This window comes from Canis lupus, chromosome 8 (genome assembly GCF_003254725.2).
Source record: "Canis lupus dingo isolate Sandy chromosome 8, ASM325472v2, whole genome shotgun sequence".
NCBI classification, from domain to species: Eukaryota; Metazoa; Chordata; class Mammalia; order Carnivora; family Canidae; genus Canis; species Canis lupus.
This window is the reverse complement of record NC_064250.1, coordinates 3,805,551-3,827,055: the sequence shown is the minus strand read 5'-3', so window position 1 is coordinate 3,827,055 and position 21,505 is coordinate 3,805,551. Positions and strand designations below refer to the sequence as shown.

General features: G+C 49.9%; 1 protein-coding gene across 5 annotated transcripts in view; it reads right to left on the bottom strand.

Moving 5' to 3' along the window:
- Nucleotides 1-8,306: 8,306 nt before the first annotated feature.
- Nucleotides 8,307-21,505, bottom strand: part of DHRS2 (dehydrogenase/reductase 2) — a 34,407-nt gene continuing 21,208 nt past the window's right edge. Inside the window, exons 2-10 of one of the 5 annotated variants that reach the window (XM_035719710.2) lie at nucleotides 19,477-19,631; nucleotides 16,907-17,086; nucleotides 16,557-16,734; nucleotides 15,944-16,045; nucleotides 12,813-12,883; nucleotides 11,479-11,530; nucleotides 10,600-10,734; nucleotides 10,279-10,334; nucleotides 8,307-9,829 (exon numbers count right to left, since the gene is read on the bottom strand). In XM_035719710.2, coding sequence (XP_035575603.1) covers nucleotides 9,718-9,829; nucleotides 10,279-10,334; nucleotides 10,600-10,734; nucleotides 11,479-11,530; nucleotides 12,813-12,883; nucleotides 15,944-16,045; nucleotides 16,557-16,734; nucleotides 16,907-17,046 — 846 coding nt within the window. In that variant the 5' untranslated portion in view covers nucleotides 17,047-17,086; nucleotides 19,477-19,631 and the 3' untranslated portion in view covers nucleotides 8,307-9,717. Of the gene's footprint in view, nucleotides 9,830-9,854; nucleotides 10,335-10,508; nucleotides 10,735-11,478; nucleotides 11,531-12,812; nucleotides 12,884-15,943; nucleotides 16,046-16,556; nucleotides 16,735-16,906; nucleotides 17,087-17,406; nucleotides 17,705-19,476; nucleotides 19,632-21,505 lie in introns of those variants that run through there. The other 4 variants (XM_035719713.2, XR_007412667.1, XM_049113591.1 and 1 more) reach the window with 4 other exon arrangements.

The window sequence follows — 21,505 nt, the reverse complement described above, 5'->3', positions numbered from 1 at the left end:
GATGCAGGGCAGTCTCTGCTGTGGGCCATGGGGATTGACTCCACACAAACTCACTGAGGAAGTAGGATCCCCTCCTGTCCCTCCTTGGACAGGGCTCCCCATCGGTCTTGCAGCAGCTCCCTGCCCCTGGCAATCACCCCGCACTGGGGACTCCCTGGACACATGCCTGGGCAGAAAGCAGATGATTCGTGGTGTGTCAGGGGTGAGTTTGAGCTCTGTAGGAACTGTCCACCTTCACTGTGGCTGACATCTGAGGTGGGTTGAGGGGATATGGCCACACTCTGGAAGGAATCTTATCCTTATATGGTTTGCCTCGGCCACTTCCAGAAATTTGGGATTTTAGAAAGGGGTCCCAGAAGCAGGAAGGGCTAGACACGCCAGACTGAGCCTCCAGAAGAGGAATTCATTCATTACCATTCATTCAGTTATTCAGCAAACCTTCATTGAGAAGTTTCTATGTGGCCAGCTTCCTGCTAGAGGCTGGGGCTTCAGATATGCAAGACTCTCTGGGCTGAAGGAGAAAACAGAATGTTCTGACGATGATCCCCATGCCCTGCAGTAAGTGCCATGGGAAGAGCTGTGACCTGCAGCCCACAGTGGGGGGCCTGGGGTCCTTCAACCAGTAAGAGTAAAGCTCCTGAGGACAAGTGGTGGTTTAAGAAACAGAGTGACAAGGGAGGCAGAGGTCAGGATCTGAGGAGCTGTACCTCACACAAAGGAATTTAGCCCTCATCCTGAAACTGGTAGAAAGCGATCTCTACCAAAGGATTTATTCTTTACCCCTTACTCCATCCCCTCATCATTATAAAAACTATAGCTTCTGCATCAACAGTGATATTTCCATCTATGCTGGAAGTGAAGGGAGAATCAAAAGCAACCAATAAACCCCTCTGTCAATAAAGTTGGAGTTGCTTCATAAAAAGCCACTAGCCATGGAGCCCTTTCTTCCCCTGCTTTGACTTATTGGTAAATGGTCCACGGGGTATTCTGAGTCACCTTTATAATTCCACTGAGAAAGTTCATAGCATTGCTGGGAGTTCCAGATGCAATAAATATTGGGTGGACAGGTGGAAAATAGGAAAGACAAACAGTGGTAGTAATCATAAATGCGATTAGCACTGAAAATAATAAATATATGTATCTGCTTGTACAAACACAGACTGTCTTTGACAAGAGTAACGGCCTCTCAAGGAAGGGAAGCAGATTCTAGGGTTCAAGTGTAGAAAGGAGACTTAACTTCTACTTAGTTCACCCTTTTGAAGTACTTCGGTTTGTTTTTGTGTTCATTTTAAATATTTGAAAAAAATAAATAAATGCATAGACTGCCAATACCCTCCCACCGAAGGCCACCAGGGGCAAGACTGCAGTCAAATAAAATTGGGTTTACTGACTCTAAGCAAAAGAGGGAGGATCACACCCCATGGGGAAGTGTAGGACATCTCAGGAACAGAATATTAGAAAGGACTTATCTGATCGGGCTGTGTCGGGCAATTTTGAGGAGGATTCAAGGAAGCAAGGCTTTGCTCTGGATTGGATACTGGGGTAATTCCATGACTGGAATCTTAATCATAAGTGTGTAGAATGAGAGAAGAAAAGGGCAAAGTTATGGGGGCTGTTGACAAAGTGCTGAAACTCGTTATTCAGGATAGAAGATGGATATTCAGATTTTTGTGGTTTGAATAATAATTTGTCTGTGTTCAGACATGATCACAGAGTGATCTTGCTTTTGTCTTTACCCATCAAGTGAACAGAGTGGGCTTGTCTGATGTCAGTATCTCTCCCTTGTTTATGTTTAACCGAACACCCTCGCCTAGCTGTGAGGTCAGGCCATCAGCACCAAGGGCGAGCTGATCATGCCAGGACAGCTCCAGGCAGCCAGGGGCTGCTCCTCTCTTTCTCAGCACCTTTCAAACTGGAGAGTACAGATATTCATTCAATTAGTTGTCTTTGCTCTACTGCCTGGGTAGTGTAGAAATTGAGCTTTTTTTTTTCTTAATATAGATTCAATGCTAAGTAAGGATCGCTTCAGCAACTTTTTGTGGGATACCAGAAAGCTTTAATAGAATATATTCTAAAACCTGAGCTTGTCCCTGAGGATGGTGCCACTGGTGGCTGGCATAGATGGCCAGGCTCTCCAACCCATCAACACCATAGCAAAGTCACACGGACAGAGGTTAGTGTCAGTTCCACAGATGTAGCCTGCTTGGGCTGCTATAACAAAATACCATAGACTGGGTAGCTTAACAATAGACATTTATGGGCAGCCCGGGTGGCTCAGCAGTTTAGCGCCGCCTTCAGCCCAGGTCGTGATCCTGGAGACCTGGGATGGAGTCCCACGTCGGGCTCCCTGCATGGAACCTGCTTCTCCCTCTGCCTGTGTCTCTGCCTCTCTCTCTTTCAATCCTCTCTGTGTGTTCTCATGAATAAATAAATAAAATCTTAAAAAAAATAGACATTTATGTCTCAAAGTTCTGGAGGCTCAGTATCTTAGACCATGGGGACAGCCTTGTCACGTGGTGAGAGCACTTTTCCTGGTTTGCAGATGGCCATTTTCCTGCTGTATCCTCATATGGTGGAGAGAGAGAGCTCTCATGTCTCTTTTATAAGAGCACTCATTCCATCGTGAAGGTTCCACTCTCATGACCTCATCTAATTCAAATTGCAAAGGCCCTATCTCCAAAGGCCATTGTATTAGGGATTAGGGTTTCAATATATGAATTTTGGGGGTACATAAGTTTCAATCCACAGAACTCCCTGTTCAAACCCAGAAACTCCTGCCCTGGAAAAGAACACTTCTTTGGGGATCATCAATATGACAGGTAATAGGCCAAGTGAACCTGGCACAGGACTTTCTCATGACAAGCCCAGACTGAGGGTCAGGAGACCTAGTTTCTGGACCCACCTCACAGTAAAGCCCCTTCCCCTCCATGGCCTTTGGTGTCTTCATCTGTAAAATGGCAGAGGAGAGAGAAGGTGGGAGTAAAACAGATCTTTTGTATGATCCTTTCCTTGATTCTGAGCACAACTGCTCCCATGACAGGTGGTATGCCAGTTTCAATCTCTTCTGGTAAAGGCAAGAGACCGGGTGCACTAGAGACAAATCTGGCAGGAAAAACACAGCCTCCCTGACAAGCAAGTGGGCTTAGATCTTATGGACACTCAGAGGGCTACACCTCCCCACACCTGCATCAGTTCTTTACCCTAGCAAATGAAGCAAGACAGGAAGGGCACTGAACCTCTCTGAAAGATGTGGCATGGAGTTAGTTAATAAACTTCAGGAAGACAGGGAAGAGAAGAAAGGAGGTAGAAGAGAATTCTGGAAATGGCTCCATCTGATGTGGGTTCCTGGGTCTGTTTCAAAGTTGGGTGGCAGGGGTGATGGTTTCTTTTGCTTGGCATCCCATACTCACTCTTTCTGCCCATTGAAAGAAACTCTCCAGATGTGGGCTGTGCTGTCTGTAAGCTGTTTAATTGGCCAAGGGAGCCCTTTGCTTTGGATGGAAGAGTCATCTTCTTGGTAAAATCTGACCCAGGACATTCAAGACCCCAAATCCCAGATGTTCCAGTTGGGCTGGCTGCTGAGGTATCCATTCATTAAACTCCAAAGCCCTGTCTCATTCCCACACCTGCGATGCTTCAGGTCACCGAGATCCCATCCTTACCAACCTGCATCTTTTGTCAATTATCTCCAGAAGCCGGGTCACCAGAAATGGGGCAAAAGGAGGCCCTGGATTCCTTCTCTCCCAGGACCTCACATTCTAAAATCATTCTTATTTTTAGGGAGAAGTAAAGGGGATTTTATAGTTAATATATAAATTTAATGGCATAGAGTGTTGCGTTTTAAATTTTCTTTTTTTTTTTTAATAAAGGTGGAGGACTCACTGTCCCATCAAACACCTTTTTTTAAAGATTTTGTTTATTTATTCATAGAGACACAGAGAGAGAGAGAGAGAGAGAGAGAGGCAGAGGGAGAAGCAGGCTCCATGCAGGGAGCCGGACGTGGGACTCGATCTCGGGTCTCCAGGATGACACCCCGGGCTGCAGGCGGCGCTAAACTGCTGCGCCACCAGGGCTGCCCATAAATTTGTAAATTTTCATTTTTTTAACAAGTAGAACATTCAGTTGTTGAGAGGCTGCAGCTTTTTAGGTATGTGATTAGTTTATTAAGAGTTTCTTCTCTGATCTTCCTTTCCTGCCTTCCTATCTCTTCAATCTTCCGGGAACCCTGCAGGACAGCCATGTGAACCACTCAAATCAGTAACTGGATATTTGAGATCTGGCAACTTGAAAATCTCCAGTGAAAATTTCTGAAGGCTGTCCCTTGGGGGAAGTACATTAATTGTTATTTGGGGAAGAGGAGAGATTGTGTTTCTTCCTGGGGCCTCACAGGAACAATGGATTGAGAGCTTTGTCCCTTAAAAAAATTGGAGACCTTGGATGGTTACTTCCTGGAGACCTTGTATTGGATATTTTGGGTGCCCTGACTCACACCCTCTTGCCATCATCTGACTTGACTTCTGATGTGGCTGGGGTGGGCTGTTTCTGGTGGGTCTAACTCACTGCACTTTGGATAGATAGCATCTTCATCTTTGACTGGAAGTGTGGGCAGTTAATAATCCCCAGGGGCAGCCCTTGGTGGCTGGGAGATGAGATAAATGGATAATGGATAAATCCCCCACCTGCCATCTTTATGGTGGACACGCCACCCGAGAGGCACTCTATGCTCTCCTTGGGAGATAGGGAGAGCCGCAGCATGCAGTGGTACTCTCCCTAACTAACCCTTCCTTTCCTGCTCACCCCCTCGCTCCTGCTCCCTCAGATCTCCTGTCTGAAAGCTCTTGTCTTAGGCTCTACTTATAAGAGAAACCAAACGAAGACAGACATGCCAAGTATAATCAGGTTGACAGAGCCCTGGCCATCACTTTGTCACGGAAAGTGGCTGACAGACTTGGATTCAAATCTCAGCATTGCCTTCCTATGCATATCTACACAAGCTGCACACATCTACACAAATTAACCTCTCTGGAGCAGGCAGCAATTAGGAAACGTCAAAAGTCCCTATTAGAATGATCAACAAAGGAAGGCATCTTACCTCATGGGATTCATGAGGACCCTTCCTGCGTGGAGAGCAGCATCTTTTGGCCTTCAAGAGCGAAAGGGACAAAAACTCTCAACTTGAGTCCAGTCACCCAGGGCACACGCAACAGCCCAGACCTGCACAGCAACTTCAGTCCCCCACACAGTGTCCTAACCGCATGTGTGAGGATGCCCGCGGGCACCTGATCACTCTCTTCCTTCATTCCATCCTATTCTGGTATGCGGCTAAATGTTTACCCCGCTAATTGCCAAGAGAACCATTTGCTTTAGATGGAAGGACAGTTCATCTTCTTAGTAAAATCTGGTGCGAGATCTTCACTGGTGAAGTCAGCTATGCCAAGCATAGCCCTGGGCATCCATCCATGTTTGTCCTCAGTTCACTCCACAACACCCAGCCTCCACAAAACCACCCTGCTACACTGTCACTGGCCACCTTGGGACCACCCCTTTTTTCCCAATGCAGCACCAGGACCCTCTGATGGCACTGCTACTCAAGCTGCCCTCCCACCCACGAGCCCAGCCCCACAGTGAGGCCTGGGCAGACACAGCCAGAGATGCTCAGTAAGGCAAGGGACCCCCTTCCAGAGTGGTCTGGAAAATAAATAAGAAAAAACTGGGCCAGGGATTGTGGCTTGTGCCACTTTTAATTCCCATGGAGCCATAACATCCAAACAAGATTGGGTGCCCTGAGGACTCCTAAGACAGAGAACCCTCACACTGGATTGCCAGCACCTGGGTATATCATAGCCCTTACCTACAGCCATCCTTGGATACCCTAGAATTCCCTATTGCCCTGATACTTTCTTCCAGGTCTTTCTTTAGGAATCAGAGATAAAGGGCTTAACTTGAAATATATAAATAGAGACAAAATATTCCCAGGTGGAGAGTCAGATATTCCAAGTGATCCTGAGGATCTCCCTCCCACAGCTGGCAGAGCTAGTAGCTGAGTGGTCCCTCTCACTGCCTCCCCCAACTAACCTGGCTCCATTTCCTCCTCCCCCTCCTCCCCAGTCCCCAAACCAACAGAAACACTCTGATGTGCCAAATTTGGTGGTGATAGTCGTGGGGGGTTTCATTTTTCATGCATCAGCCCAACCTGGTCTGGAGTCCTCGTACACTTGTGAGGCTGGAGGGAGAATACACAGGCCTGTCCTTCTTTCTGTCCTTGCATCCTTCCTGTTCTGGGCTTGCCCTGGGCAACATGGGCCCAGGGTGGGCTTTTCTGGACACTTCTCCACAGAGGAAGGGCCAAGGGCCACACATGGAGTGCAAACTATCTCTCCAAACCCACCATGTTCACTTGCTCTCTCTTCCAGCCCCTCCTCCTTCCTGAGATCAGTTCCACTACACCAGGGATACATGCCCATTCCCACAAACACACAGCATGTATTGCTGAGACACTGAACCCCATTCAGCATCATCACTCCATTGCATGCAAAGTTCTCGTCTCCTTTGGCAGCATCTCCCTGCCTCCAGCACTGGGTCCAGAACCAGGGCCTTCCTTCCCAGTACCATGCCCTCACCCTTCCCCAAGGGCTCTCATCCTGGGAGGGGGAGGACTCCACAGCCCCTGCCCCACTCTCAGGCTGCTCTCTCCACTCTGGGTCCCTGTTGTCCTCTGCACGACTCTGGGTGTCCTCCTTGTGGGCCTAAGGAGCACTGTTCCTGCTTGCCTGGCCACTTCCCTGTCTTTCCCTACGCTTTGCCCCTGCAGAATGTAGGAGGAGGTCATGGGGTTGGAGATATAATAACAAGGTTCTGCCTATAGCCTTGACTATTCTAGGGCTGTGGGAGCCCCCAGCATGTCACCTCCCTGGGCTTGGTCTTCTTACCTGTAGAATCCTGTTCTGCTCTCCCCCATCTGTCCCAACTACTCCCCAAGGCTGAAGCCTTCAGCCTGAGCTTTATGCCCTTGGTTTACTGTTGTATTCTAATTCTTCACCCCAGACCCCTCAGCCAGGCCACTTCTGGTGGCATCCTAGCCCTGCACCTGTGGTCCAGACAAGTCCCAACCCTAGAAAGATCCCAATGTCCCCATTTCTGCCATTGGAATTTCCTAAGAGAATTTTTAAAACATTTTATTTATTTATTTGAGAGAGAGCACAAATGAGGGGAAGGGGCAGAGGGAGAAAGAGAAGCAGACTCCCCACTGAGCAGGAAGCCTGACCTGGGACTTGATCCAGGACCCCTAGCATCATGACTTGAGCCAAGGACAGGCGCTTAACCAACGAGCCACCCAGGTGCCCCATAAAGGTGTCTTGATACCTTATGTCCTGATATTCACAACAAACCCCTTGCAGCTACACTTTAGTCTATGTTAATGAGGTAACTTTTGGAAAACACCAAAGGATGGGCTGGTTGCCAGAGAAACCAATCATAGGACTGGAGGGTTGAAACTTTCAGTTCTACCCTTGGTCTCTGGGGAGGGGAGAGGGGCTGGAGGTTGAATCAATTGCCAATGCTTGTGATTTCATCAGTCATGCCTATGTAATGAAGCCTCCATAAAACCCTAAAGGACAGGATTCAGAGAGCTTCTGGGTTGGTGACCACGTGGAGACTTGGGAAGAGTGTCACATGCGGAGCAGGCATGGAAGCTCCATGTCCTTTCCCCATATCTTGCCTAATGTAACTTTTCCATCTGGCTGTTCCTGAGTTATTACCTTTTATAATAAACTGATAATCTAGTAAGAAGACTGTTTCTCTGAGCTCTGTGAGCCACTCCAGCAAACTAATCGAACTCAAGAAGAGGTTGTTGGAATCTCCGATCTATGGTCAGAGTACAAGTGATAACAAGAACTTGCGACTGGCAAGTGGAGTAGGGCTGGTTCCAGACCACGCAGGGACTGGTCTTGTAGAACTGAGCCCTTAACCTGTGAGGTCTCACCCTATCTCCAGGTAGGTGGTGTCAGAATTAAGCTGGTATTAGAGAACTGCATGGTGTGGGGAAAGAGCCCACACCCTAGAATTGGGTCTAAAATTGTACTCCTATACTCCTAACCTACTCTTTCTTTTTTCCTGTACCTGTGTGCCTACTAGCACACTGTATAATTTATTTTTTAACATGTTTGTTGTTTGTTGTACATCTCCCCCACAAGAGTGTAAACTCTGCAGGGAAATAATCTTTGTTTTGTTCATGGTTGCTCTCTGAGTTCCTAGAACAGTGCCTGACATAAATGTACTCACTACATTTATTGAATGAATGAATACAGTCTGCATTATTTACTTATTTATTTTTAAAGATTGTATTTATTTACTTATTTATTTGAGAGAGACTGAGAGACAGAGAGTAGGGGGAGGAGCAGAGGGAGAAGGACAAGCAGATTCTGAGCTGAGCATGGACCCATACGTGGGGCTTGATCTCACGACCCCAAGACCATGACCTGAGCTGAAATCAAGAGTCAGGTGCTCAATCAACTGAGCCACCCAGCCACCCCATTTCTGCCTTATTTATTGATGAGTGCTTTAAACTCTTGTTCTCCCACCACAATGAAGGAACTTAAGAGAGGTTGGTTCTTTTTTTATATTTGTGTTCTCCAAGGTGCCTGGCCCAATGCATGGTTTGCAGCAGGGACCAATAAATGTTTTCATAATTGAATTAGTTTCAAGACAAAGACCCATGCCCAAGAGGTCCAGAGAGGGGACACCAGTGAGGGACTTCAGTGAGGTGAAAGCCAGCATTCAGTTGGAAGCCTTGTCTCAGGTTTTCCCTTGGGACCAATTCAGGACAAGACTTACGGATGGCATGAGAGGAAGACAGGTGTTCTCACGCCACTACTCCTCCCTGAGTCTGTTGCGCCTTGGACGGGCACACACAGAAGGAGGGTGCCACGAGCATCCCTCAGGAATAGAAAGGGACTTTACCAAGGGGAGACAGTCTTAAGAAGGTTCACACTGACTTCTCTCTTTTGTATAAATTATAAGGTCGCAACCTGGAATGGTATGCAAGATTTGGTGAGACTTCTTTCTTTAGGTTTTCAAAGGCCTGTGTGGCCCAGAAAACAGTGAGAATCACTAGCCTACAGGACCCCAGGGGGAATCCCAGAATCCTCCCTCCACGCCCCACTTGCTCAGCCTCCCCCAGCCAGCTCAGAAAACGGGGCAGAGCCTGCTATGAACACTCATTGGTCACTACCTGGGCTCTGTGAGTGGGCTCAGGGCAGCAGAGGGCAGAAGACAAGAGAGGCCCGTGTTCAGCCTCATTCCCCTTAGCTCTACCCTTCCCAGGAGTTCCAGGCTTGAGGAGAAATTAGAGTTGATTTTAGGAAAGGAATGTTCAAAGTCCAAGTGGCAGAGAGAAAGAGGTAACATCCTGAGTGTCTGCTCCTTCCCCTTATGTTCCAAAGTGCTCCAAAGTGTCAGCCCCATGAATTCCTTTGGCTCCACAGCCCCACAATAAGAACCCACATGTTGGTTAGATCACAGCAGCTGTATCAGAAGTACAGCAGTAGTCAAGCAAATGAGAACTCTGGGGGTCCTGCCTCAAAGCTGGCATGGATGAGCCCCCCAGATTGCTCATCTGGTAGAGCTTCAGACGTAATCACCTGACCTTAATGATTTCCCAGCCCACCCATCCCCAGGCTCCTGAGCCCAGACCCACAGCTCAGGGCCCCCTTAGCCCCATCAGAGCTGAGGGGAGAAGCCAGCCACCACGATGTTTTCTCCGTTGATGTAGCAGGCATCTGGAGAGCACAGGAAAGACACAAGTCCCGCACAGTCCTCAGGCTGCCCTAACCTGCATAGAAGGAGGACAGAACACATGTCAGTGACCTCAGACTCTGGTTCTGCTGCTCTGATGGGATTGGGTTCCAAGGAGGAGCAGGGCAGACTCAGCTGGACTGCTTGCACCCCGCAGGGCTCTGTGGAACCCAGACTTCAGCTACAGGAATGGCCAGGGGGTGTCTGGGTGGTTCAGTGGTTGAGTGTCTGCCTTTGGCTCAGGGTGTGATCCCAGATTCCCAGGATCAAGTCCCACATGGGGCTCCTTGCATGGATCCTGCTTCTCCTCCCTCTAGCTGTGTCTCTGCCTCTCTTTCTTTGTCTCTTGTAAATGAATAAATAAAATCTTTAAGAATATATATATATATATATAAAGGAATGGTCAGTACAAATAGGGAGAGGCCGGCTTGTGAGACAGATGGGCCACCCCTCTCCAGGTGTACTCAGATTACCAAGGCTCCAAACCTTTGCAGGCGGTACTTCTCCTTGAAGTTGTTCCAGAAAACTTCATTCATGTGTAACTGGACAAAGGGAAGACAGAAACAATCAGTGCTGCTAAAACAAGGAGATGGGCAGGGCCACAGGTGATCCCAGGGCACAGCACCCCTAGCAGATTTGCCTTTCTCGAGGGTGATAGGCTGAGTCATGGCTGACTTCAAAGGACAATGAGGACCTCAGCCGTTAGGGACACTAACCTGAGGCTTCAGTCATTCCTTTATCCCTTAGTCGGTGGAGAGGTTTCTACTGAGCCCAGCTGGGAAATGGGGGACACACCCCGGTCCTCACCACTTTGCTGAAGTTAGTCTTGATTATTCCTGGAACCAGGCAGTTCACCCGGATGCCCTTGGGGGCCAGCTCCAATGACAGCGTCCTGGTGAGACCCAGCAGGGCCGTCTTACTGACATTGTAGGGACCCAGCTCCTGGGAAGGGAATCAAGACAATGATTAGAGTATGGGGAAGTAGGGGTGCCTGAGTGGCTCAGTTGGTTAAGCATCATGATCTCAGGGTTGTGAGATTGAGCCCCACGTTGGGCTCCCTGCTCAGCAGGGAGTCTGCTTGTCTCTGTCTCCATCTGCTCATTCTCTCTGTCTATCTCTCAAATAAATAAATAAATCTTAAAAAAAAAAAAAAGATGTGAGAAAAAAGGGGTGCCTGAGTGGCTCAGTCAGTTAAGCATCTGACTCTTGATTTCAGGGCAGGTCACCATCTCAGGGTCATGAGATTGAGCCTCATCATTGAGCCCCCATTGGGCTTGGCACTCAGCAGGGAGTCTGCTTGGGAATCCTTCCCTTTCCATCTGCCCCTCCCCACACATACACTGTCTCTCAAATAAATACATAAATCTGAAAGAAAGAAAGAAAGAAAGGAAGAAAGAAAGAAAGAAAGAAAGAAAGAAAGAAAAGAAAAGACACAGGGAAGCAGAGGAAAGTATCTGTTGGATTTCTCACCTACAGATGATCCCACCCCTGGCCCAAGCACAGAGCTCAGAAAACCCTCCCCAGCCTAGTCTGAGAACAGAAGCTGCCTGTGCAGCAGGCACATGGGCATCAACTCAGCCTACGGCAGCAGGAGTGAAGTGGGGGTCTGTCCCAGGCATTATCCCTGTGGCATTCTGAGGACTCCTTCCCCTAATCTAACCAGGTGCACCCTGAGCAAGCACTCACCACATGTGGTATATATGCTGCAATGGAGGAGACCAGGATGACTGCCCCCATCCTGAGAGGAGACAGACACAAGAGGAGACAGGAAACCAATAACTTACCATGGATTGAGGTGCTATTATGATTTTTAAAAGACATAAAAATTTGAATAATACCATTTTAATGATTATAGTCATTGAATAATGCCATCCTCGGAACAGCAATATAGTTCCTGTTATTATCCCCATTTCAGAGCTGAGCAAACAAAGGCTCAGCAGGGCTTAGCAGCAGAGCCATAAATGGCAGAGCCAGGACTCTAACCTCACCTCTCTGACCCAGTGTCCATGCTCCAAGCCATTATACTCTTCTGCCTTTCCCTGGGGAAGTGAGGAGCAGAAAGCCAGCTGCTTGTGGAAGGGGAAGAGTGAGCGTGGTGAGGAGGCCCCCAGTGCTAAAAGTGAATACCTATCAATGGACCACCTCTGAGAAGCAGATGAGGCAGGAGGACACAAGAAATGAGAGTCAGTAACTTTTCCTTCTATCCTACGCAGTCCCGGGCCAGCTTCTAAAGGGTACATCTACACAGAGGAATCTGAGGAGCAGCTATGTCCTAAGGGAGAGAGCAGCCTGCATCCCTGCCACAAGACCCCTGAGACTATGTATGGGGTGCAGCCGAACATGCATCATCTGGAATCCAGGCAGTCTCTCTGGAGGCTGAGAAGCAGGGAGCAGGGCAGCCTGGGTGGCTCAGCGGTTTGGTGCCACCTTCAGCCCAGGGTGTGATCCTGGAGACCCAGGATCGAGTCCCACGTCGGGCTCCCTGCATGGAGCCTGCTTCTCCCTCTGCCTGTGTCTCTCCCACTCTCTCTCTCTCTCTCTCTCTCTGTATGTGTCTCTCATGGATAAATAAATAGAATCTTAAAAAAAAAAAAAGCAGGGAGCAAGGAGGGGCCCAGGATGGGCTTCTCCCCACGGGGAGCAAAGGGGCAGACCCTGTCACAGATCATAAATTGGTGAAAAGACACTGGCCAGCAGTTCGAGAAGCAGAGTAGAGGAGGGTGGGAATGACCTGCCTACGAGGCAAAGGAGCTAAAGCACAGCCCTTTCCCAAACCCAGTGATGTCAAGGCCAATGACACCATGCCTGAGCCCCAGGAACAGCACCCTCATCCTATATAGCCACTAGAATTAGAAGCTGTAGCTGTGCAAAAGATGAGGCAGGGCAGAGGGAGAGGGATGTGGAGACTCCAAGGACACCTCTTTGGTTCCCCTTCCCAGCTGGGCCCCTATGTTCTCCAGACTCCATTTTTGCACTGATTCCCCACCAGTTCCCACTGCCCCTGCCACCCGGCAACCTACCCCCTGTTCTCCATGTGGGGCAGCAGCTGGCTCAGCAGCAGGGCTGGCGACTTCACATTCACATCCAGGATCTGAAATCAGAGCAGAGGCCAGAATGGAGGGCAGAGAGACACAGTCAGCCCTCGGCCCAGGGTCCGTTCTCAGAAGACACTTGGAGCCCAGTCATTTGTGTGGCAAACCCAGGAAGGTGCAGATCTGAGGTTCATTTCCCTTCTGATCAGGACAAGAGTGGTTTCCCACTTGCTAATGTTAACAGGCAGGCAGGCTAAGTGGCAGGCCCGTGAACAGAGCCCTGAAAACGTGAACTGGTCAGGACTAGGATGAAGGAGGGAAGTGTTCAGGACTTTCTTTTTCTTTTTATTTTTATTATTTATTTATTTATTTATTCATGAGAGACACACAGAGAGAGGCAGAGACACAGGCAGAGGGAGAAGCAGGCTCCATGCAGGGAGCCCGATGCAGGACTCGATGCCGAGACCCCAGGATCATGCCCTGAGGCAAAGGCAGACACTCAACCACTGAGCCACCCAGGTGCCCCATGCTCAGGCCTTTTAAAGAAGCTAGATTATGAGCTGGTTGTGCAGAGAGAAGTCATAAGCAGAGGCCCCTGGAAAAAGATTGAAAGTAGAACAGATAGAGGGAAAGGAGATTTCTGGAAGAGCTGTCTTTGTCTGTCTGTGTTTTTACTCATTTGTGTCCTTGTCTTGTCCCAGTAGAATTGAAGGCATCCTCACAGGGCAACAGCATAAAACAAATCAAATAGGTATAACATGTGAAGAAACAGTGTAGGAAGATAAGCAAAAGCCAGAGCAAGGTTGATGCCCATGGTTCACAGCATGAGGTGAGGACTAAGCATCACTCTCCTATTCGTCCACAAAAATGCCAGCTGTGAAGGCCTATGTGCATGCCTATTTTTATCACCTACTTGTCTCTAAGCTTTCCTGGGGCCATCATTAAAAGGGAGACACAACAGAGAAGGGCCATTCTGGGAGCTCAGTGCCCACGCTGGGCCCACCTGCAACTAAAACCTGGATCTGGCCTCAGGCATGAGGGTCCCTGATCCTCTGTCCAGGGACTCAGTCTGGTGGGACTGGGACAGAGGAAAGGTAAGAGGGAACTGGCTGGGAGAGATGTAGAGACTGAGCCGGGGGCTAGGACACAGTGCCAGCTGGGGCTAGAGTGGTACCAGGATCCCACCTGTGGGGCAGCATCTTGTGTAAGATCAATGTGTCCTGTGTCTCTAGGGAGTGAGGCTGCACATCTACAGCATTTCCCCACATCTTCATCCCACACCCAACCATTCCTTTGGATGAGGACAGGGGAAAGGCTTCAATGGAGAGCTGCTGAGGCCCATGTGTTGATGGGTTGCCAGTGTTGGGGATGACCCCGAGGATTGTAAGAAGTGGTTCAGATGCCCAAAGGGGGGCCTAGCATGAGGTCCCCAATAAGAAGGAATTGATGGTTAGACTACAGGACTTCCTGCCCATTTTCTGCTCAAAACAAAGCCCCACCATCCCACCAATGTCTGCTCTAGGTTCCACGTGTGTCAGGCTAGATGATGGGCTCAGACAAGGCCTCTCCTAGACTCAGCAGCCAAACAGGAGCCAAGGAAAAGGTGCGAGTTTCTCCTCTTCTTAAAAGAACTGCCCTATTAGAGAAGCAGGTAGAGTAGCTCCCAGTGCCATGAAGTCCTGAGTAGAGATTGTGGGCCTGAGAAGATTGGATGCTGGAGAGTCCTCAGGCAGGAGAAGGATGGAGAAATGGTGGAAGAGGAGATGGGAAACTTCACAACCAGCTGGAGAAAATGGGAGTCTGCCCAGGGGAGGTGCTCAAACTGGCCCAGTGACAAAGTGCGCAAGAAGGAACCCCCCCAGGACACCTCCTAAAAACTGCATTCAGATAAAGCAGAGCTTCAGGTAAATTTCAAACTGGTTTTGTGACCATTTCCCCTCTGAGGTGGTGACAGATGTGTTTGGGGACGACTCCTACCCAGTGGTGTGGACTGCCCATAGACCAGTAAGGCCTTGGAGAATAGGGTGGCAGCAGAGAAAGTAAGGCCGGGCTGTGGGCTAGCACACTCAGCTTCAGGAGGGAAGATTTCAAATGGGTTCTGAGAAAAAGAGATTCATGATCCCATGAACTAAGACACTAAAAGGGAAAATGACTCAGGAGGGTTAGGACACTGTCAGCAATGAAATCCCAGCTACCTAATCATGAATGATCCTTCGGAGGCATTAAGGAAGCTGAGGAGCTTGGGGAGGCTGCTAGCAGTGGCTGCAGGGAGCTCAGGTTTCAGGCCATCTGTGAGGATGGAGGGAAGGGCATCCAGCCAAGGCAGACAGACAGGAGGGAGCGGCCTGAGAACGATGTCTATAGAGCACAGAGACCCAAGGAAGGCAGAAGGAAATGTTCTGGCCAGTGCCTGGGATGGAGGGGAATGCTAACAACGGCGGGAAGATGAGGATTTCACTGCAGGCCATCCTGTCAGGAGGACTCAGGAACCAAACACAGGAGTGAGTAGAATAGGAGTCATAGAATAATGAAGGCCAAGGTGGACCTCAAGACATTTTATCAAGTCTCTTCTGGACCCTGTGGACCAGGAGGCAGGATCATTAGTTGGAATGCAGTGGGTTGGAATGTCTGAGCTCATGGAAAGCTGATGGCTGGGCCTGGGCCTGCCAGGTATAGCAGGTTCCTCTGAGGGACAGTGAGGAAGTCTCATCCAGGAAGGGTGAAGAATCTCAGTGGCAGGTACGCATCCCCAAAGAGGAGCAAAATCACCAAAGGATATAAAATACATCTACTGTGGACAAAGAGTAGAGACCTGACTATTTTTTACTCTTACTAAGAGCAGAGACTTACTCCCACAGCTATATCCCCAGAGCCTGGCATATAGCAAACCCCCAATAAATATTTGCTGAATGAATAAATACAGATAGGAAGAAAAATAAAAGCAGAAAGAATGTAGGAACCCACTTTGAAAGCACACAAATTGAAAAGTGGCATCGTGGCACATTCCAGGGGACAAGTGATCAGTGCCTGTTTTTACAGTCACTTCAGGAAAGGAGAGTCGAGTCTCAGTGGGAGAGCATGTTAGACCCCTGAGCCAGCTCTCCTCAGCAGCCTCTCACCTTGTCCCACACCTCCTCACTGGCCTGCAGGGTGCTTCTCACCAGGGGGTTGACGGCTGCATTGCACACCAAAAAGTCCAGTCCCCCATAGTGCTCCAGGACCTGGGGGGAGGGGTGACACACAGGGGTGTAAGTGTGGAGAAGGCCTGAGGAGGCCTCACCCTCCAGCACCACAGCCTGGTGCACAGGGCACTGAGGCAAACCTTGCTAATTAGATCCTGTCCGGACCAGCTGGTGTGAGAACCAAGCTGTGGTGATGGCAGGTGCCCCGACAGGCCCAAGCACAGGTTCTGCCTCACTGAGGGCATCAGGGGAGGGTCTGTCTCCTCCAGGAATCCCTCCATGGGCTTGGGATGGGGAATCCCTCTAGATTCGTCCTCAACCACAGTTCTCCAGGGTGTGGGAAGGGGGCAAGGGTCCTCTCATGGACAAGCCCCTCTCCAGAAAGCCATGTGCACGATGAGGTCCGCCCAAGTAGATGGTGAGCAATTCTGGTTTCAAGACGCGTTGTAGGGCCTCCCGCAGCCCCCGGTCCCGGCCCCACCTAGGGCTGAGCAGCATGGGAAGGGCTCTGTGCATTCTCCTCCCTGTGTCCTTCCACCCTGCCCCTCACCGTGGCCACCAGCCGCTCCCGGTCCTCGGCCTTCCCCACGTGGCACACGGTGCCGGTCACGCTCAGCCCCTCGCCCTGCAGCGCTGCCACCGCCCGGTCCACGTTGTGCTGCTTCCGGCTGCTGACCACCACGTGCGCCCCGTCCCGGGCCAGGCGCCGGGCGATAGCGAAGCCGATCCTGCGGCAGAGATGGAGGGAACAGGACAGCCTCAGCCCGCTGCCACCATTGTCGCTCAACCCAGCCCTGGAAACCAACAAGGCTGTGTCCCGATCTGCAACCCCAAGGTCTCTCTGTGGAAGCGAGAGTCCTTGGGAGGGGTCAAGACCCATAGGGCAATCAGGGCACTTACCCATCAGTGGCCCCGGTGACCACAGCTACCCGATTGGCCAGGACCCCCTTTTGGTCTATCCCAGTGCTGTTCATGCGCACAGAGAGCCCAGCATAGGAACGAAACAGGCCCCTGCTGACATAGGCCACTGCTTGGAACATGCTGGCCAGTGCCTTTTTCTGCTTCCTGCTGAACTTGGCCCTGGAGGAAAAAAACCAACTTCACCTGTCACCGATGCCGTAGTAATGATGGCCATCTACCCTCAGCTCCTCCAGACAGCCAAGGCCAGCAGCAGAGAGCCAGAGAGAGCAGAGCCAGGCAGGGTGATTTTCAAACACGTGAGCCTCAGGTCAGGAAAATGCTAGGAAAACTCTATTTATAAAACTGGCAAATGGGAATTTGAGACCTAACATTCAGTAGACAAGATTGTTTTCCCATTCAGTCCGTGTGCAAGCACTGAGAGCTTGGAACGCATCAGAGAGAGCAGTCCCGGGTTCTAAATGCCTGCATACAGTCCTCACCAGGCTGCTGAAGTGAAGCTGACTGAGTAGAGGCTGGGAGGAGGCCGAGCCAGCCAATGCAGCCCCACACCAGGCTGCAGGGTGCAGACTGTCCCAACACCCTCTGGAAGGAAGGAGCTGCTGTAGGTGTGCGCAAGTGTTAAAGCGATGTGAGGACCCGACGTGGAGAGACTCAGAGATGTAGACACTTTCCTCTGAACTGGAAATACATCAGAGATGCTTGTGTAGGGGACCCTCTTTTGCCTAGACCCCAAATTTCCCAGCTCCACATCACTGTGAGCCCAGAGACTCCTGCCTCCCCCAGTGTGAGATTCCCATTTGCTTACTCAGGAGCCCTGCAGGGTCCTGGATCTAGGAGTCTGATCTTTTTCCTGCGGAGGCAGGTGAGGAGGAATGGTTGGAGCAAGGAGTTGTCAAGGACACCGAGGGACTTGGGATGCACTTTTAAAGCAGGAGAGTGCCAGAAAGCTGAAAGAGATGCAGGCTCTGGTAGCTCTGGACGGAGGGGCCAGCAGACCTTCACTTTCAAGAGGCTCTGGTGAGGGCTGACTGTCTGCAGACCCCCATCAGTTCCAGACCTGCTTTGGCCACTCCGACACCAAGGGACTCCTTGTTACTAAGCAACCCTTGTCATACCTACTGCATCTCCCTTGTTCCTTAGCAACCAACCCTTACATAACCCAGTTCCCTCAACTTAGGGGTCGGTATCTATAATGATCAGAAAATGGGTGCTGCTCAGAAATTATGGAGAAATTTCAGATTAAATATCAGGCTGTATCTATGTCATGATGAAGGTAACCAAATGCTCCGCTTTAAAAGAGACAGCCTTGGTTTCAAATTTATGTCTCTCCTGATACCATTTTTCCAAAGTTACCCTTTACAGATCCTAGACCCCCTCACCTTTTTGTCCTAGCTGCCGTCACTCTGCTCACTCTCTCTCATGCTCTCTCTCCTTTCTGCAAGGTCATATTCACAGCCTTTGGATTTGAAAGGATGAGGGATTTCGGCTCCTGAAAGAACCGAATAACACCTTTCCTAAACGGGATACCAGATTCTAAACACTTATGACCCCTGGGGGACTTCTCTCCCCTGGGTTGTGAGCACAGATTAACCCCATTCAGTGTCAGGGAATTGGTCTGTCTCCTTGGCTGGGAGGGCCAGTGGAAAAAGAGGAATCGCCTTTTGACAGGATGGGCCGCCCCCTGCTGGAAGAACCAAGTTATGGCATCTCTCCCATCTCAGCTAGTCTGTGGCTGTCCCCTCTGTGGTCTGCAACAGTTCTTACCAAGCCCTGCTCCTTTCCAAACTTGCCGTAAGATGGTTTGCAGGAAATATGTCCTACTTGTAGGGAAAAGCAGCTCTGGCCTAAATGCAGGTAGAGTGCAGAGAGACTAATCAAGCCTTATCTGTCTCCCTTGCTTCCCCTTCCCATTCAAGGCCCCTCTTTCCCAGGGCCTGAGACTGAGCAGCTTCCAAGGGCCCAGGCTCTCACTCACTCAGCCCTTGTTCTCACTTCTGCTTTTCTCTGGAGTAGTCAGCTGGGCCAGCGAGGCCAGAGTCGACTGGGGGTCCCGGGAGCTGAGAGGGGCCTCTGAGCCTGGCACTGCCCACTCTGATTCCCCTTACCAGGCTGAGCAGTTCAGACACCCAGAAAAGGAGGTGGGGAAGCCAAGTGGACATGCCCTCAAACTAGTCCCATCTTGGAGGTGGATGGCCTTCATCAAAGAGAAAAGGGAAAAGTCAAGAAAACAGAGGTTAGGGGAGAAATATGCAACAGTTAGAAACATTAAAGTCAGGGAAGAGAGAGACTAGGGAGCTATCCACAGAAGGCGTGTGACTCTGGCTCCAACTGCACCTTGGTAAGATGAGGGGCTGAGTTGGGGAGCCCTAAGGGTTCTGATAGCACCCCCTTCCAAGATCTTTGTTATGAGAATCGAAGGAGAAATAAAGACAGCTGCACATAGAGCCAGGCAGAAAGCAGCAGCAGCATAAAAAAATACAAAAGAGCAAAAGTGGGTGGGTCCAGTGTCACGGACCCCAACCCCCAACCCCCAACCGGGACAGCCTTACCTCAGGCCACACTGACGTTGCCTCCGCCTGACCTGGCTATGCTCTTGTCCTGAGCCCAGGTCAGGAGCCCTCCCGCTGTGGAGTCTGGCAGCTGAGTGCGAGGATGTGGGTAGGCAACAGGCTGGGTTTCAGGCCCTGTGATTCTATCTGAAAAACTCAAAGATTCATGGAATTTATAGTCCTAGAATTATGAAAGGTGGTGGTGACAAATGGCCTCCCCCACAGCTGGGGAGGAAGCTGGGGGATGGGAGTCGCCTGGGGGAAAGAACAGGTTTCTTGTCTGAGTAATAGTCTAGAGAATGCTGAATGTACCACTTGCCAGAGCCCCGTCCTGTCAGACCAGCTGTTCCTAGAAACTCACACAACAAAAACAGACCCCTGGGTCAAAGTGGGCTCCAGATGGCACCCTATGGGGCCTATGGGCTTAGCTGGCTGGGGAGCTGTGTATAAAGCCACCAAGATATTTCTACAGGCACCAAAAAGAGACTACAGACCTCAGTCCCAAAGCCAATGAAACAGGCCCTCCCCGCTGGATCCAGGGATCAGGCCCCTGGCACTACACAGCTCTCATGACTGGACAGTCCCAGGTATCCTTCTGCGTCTGCGCGGCTACCCACCACCCAGGCTATCACCTGGGTCCAAATATCTGAATGAGAGCCTCCTTCCTCCCAGGTGCTGTGTTAAGTGCTGTGAACACCAAAATAAGGAAGGCACAGTTCCCACCCTTAATAAGATTAAAGTCTAATGGAGAAATCAAATAAACGTAGTGCAGAGTGCTACATTTAAAAAAAAAATTTTTTTGCTCTGATTCTTTTTTTTTCTTTAATAATTATTCTGTGCCATCGATGGTAATTTTTTTAATTTAAATTCAATTTGAGGGGCAGCCCGGGTGGCTCAATGGTTTGGTGCCTGCCTTCGGCTCAGGGTATGATCCTGGAGTCCCAGGATCGAGTCCCACGTCGGGCTCCCTGCATGGAGCCTGCTTCTCCCTCTGACTGTGTTTCTGCCTCTCTCTTCTCTCCTCTCTGTGTCTCTCATGAATAAATAAATAAAATCTTTTTAAAAATTTCAATTTGAGAGTGCTACATTTTAAAATAGAAGCAGATTTGAGGCTCAGGAAGACCTCCAAGGAGAACTCAGAAAAAGTCACATAGAGATGCCTGTGGATATTTCAGAGGAGGCAGTCAGATGAGTCATCCTGGCACTCAGGATGGCAAGCCAGAGATCAGAAGAAAACTTTGCAAACTATTGGTTTGGGTGGAAGCAGCCTCATAAATGGATGAGATAGGCCTGAGAAAGTGATGAGGAGGAAAAGTCAAAACTGGAAGAGTAGAAACCGGCCTCTAAGAAGGTCCCCATGATCCTTGTAGGCTGGCATTCCCAGCCTTGTGGGATCCCCTCCTGCAGCAGAGTGGGGTTACCAGAAAAGTCACAGTAGGTGGCTTCTGAGATAAGGATACATAAAATTGAGTGTTCTGTCTTGGACTCTCTCTGATTCTCTCCTTCTCCCTTGGATCGTTCCCCTCTGCCATGTTGTGAGCACTCCTATGGTAGGACTGACTCATGTGGCAAGGAACTGAGCCCTGCCAACCACCATGTGAGCAAGCTCAGAAGCAAACCTCTTGGCCCCAGTCAAGTCTGGAGAAGACTACAGAGCCAGCTGAGAGTTTCACTTCAGCCTCATGAGACCTCCTGAGCCAGAACCACCAACTGCATTGTTCTCATTCCTGACTCTTGGAAACTATGAGATAATACATTTCCAAGCTCTTAAGTGTTAGGGTGATTTGTTATGCAGCAATAGATAACTAGTACAGGACTCTTGGAGAAAAATAGCTCATTGAAGAGTCAGAGCAGAGAATGCTGAACTATAAGATTTTCAAAAATAAGGTAGCCCCAGTTAAAACAGTGTTGCAGGGACCCCTGGGTGCCTCAGTGGTTGAGCATTTGCCTTCAGCTTAGGGCATGATCCTGGGTCCAGGGATGGAGTCCCACGTCCGGCTCCCTGCAAGGAGCCTGTTTCTCCCTCTGC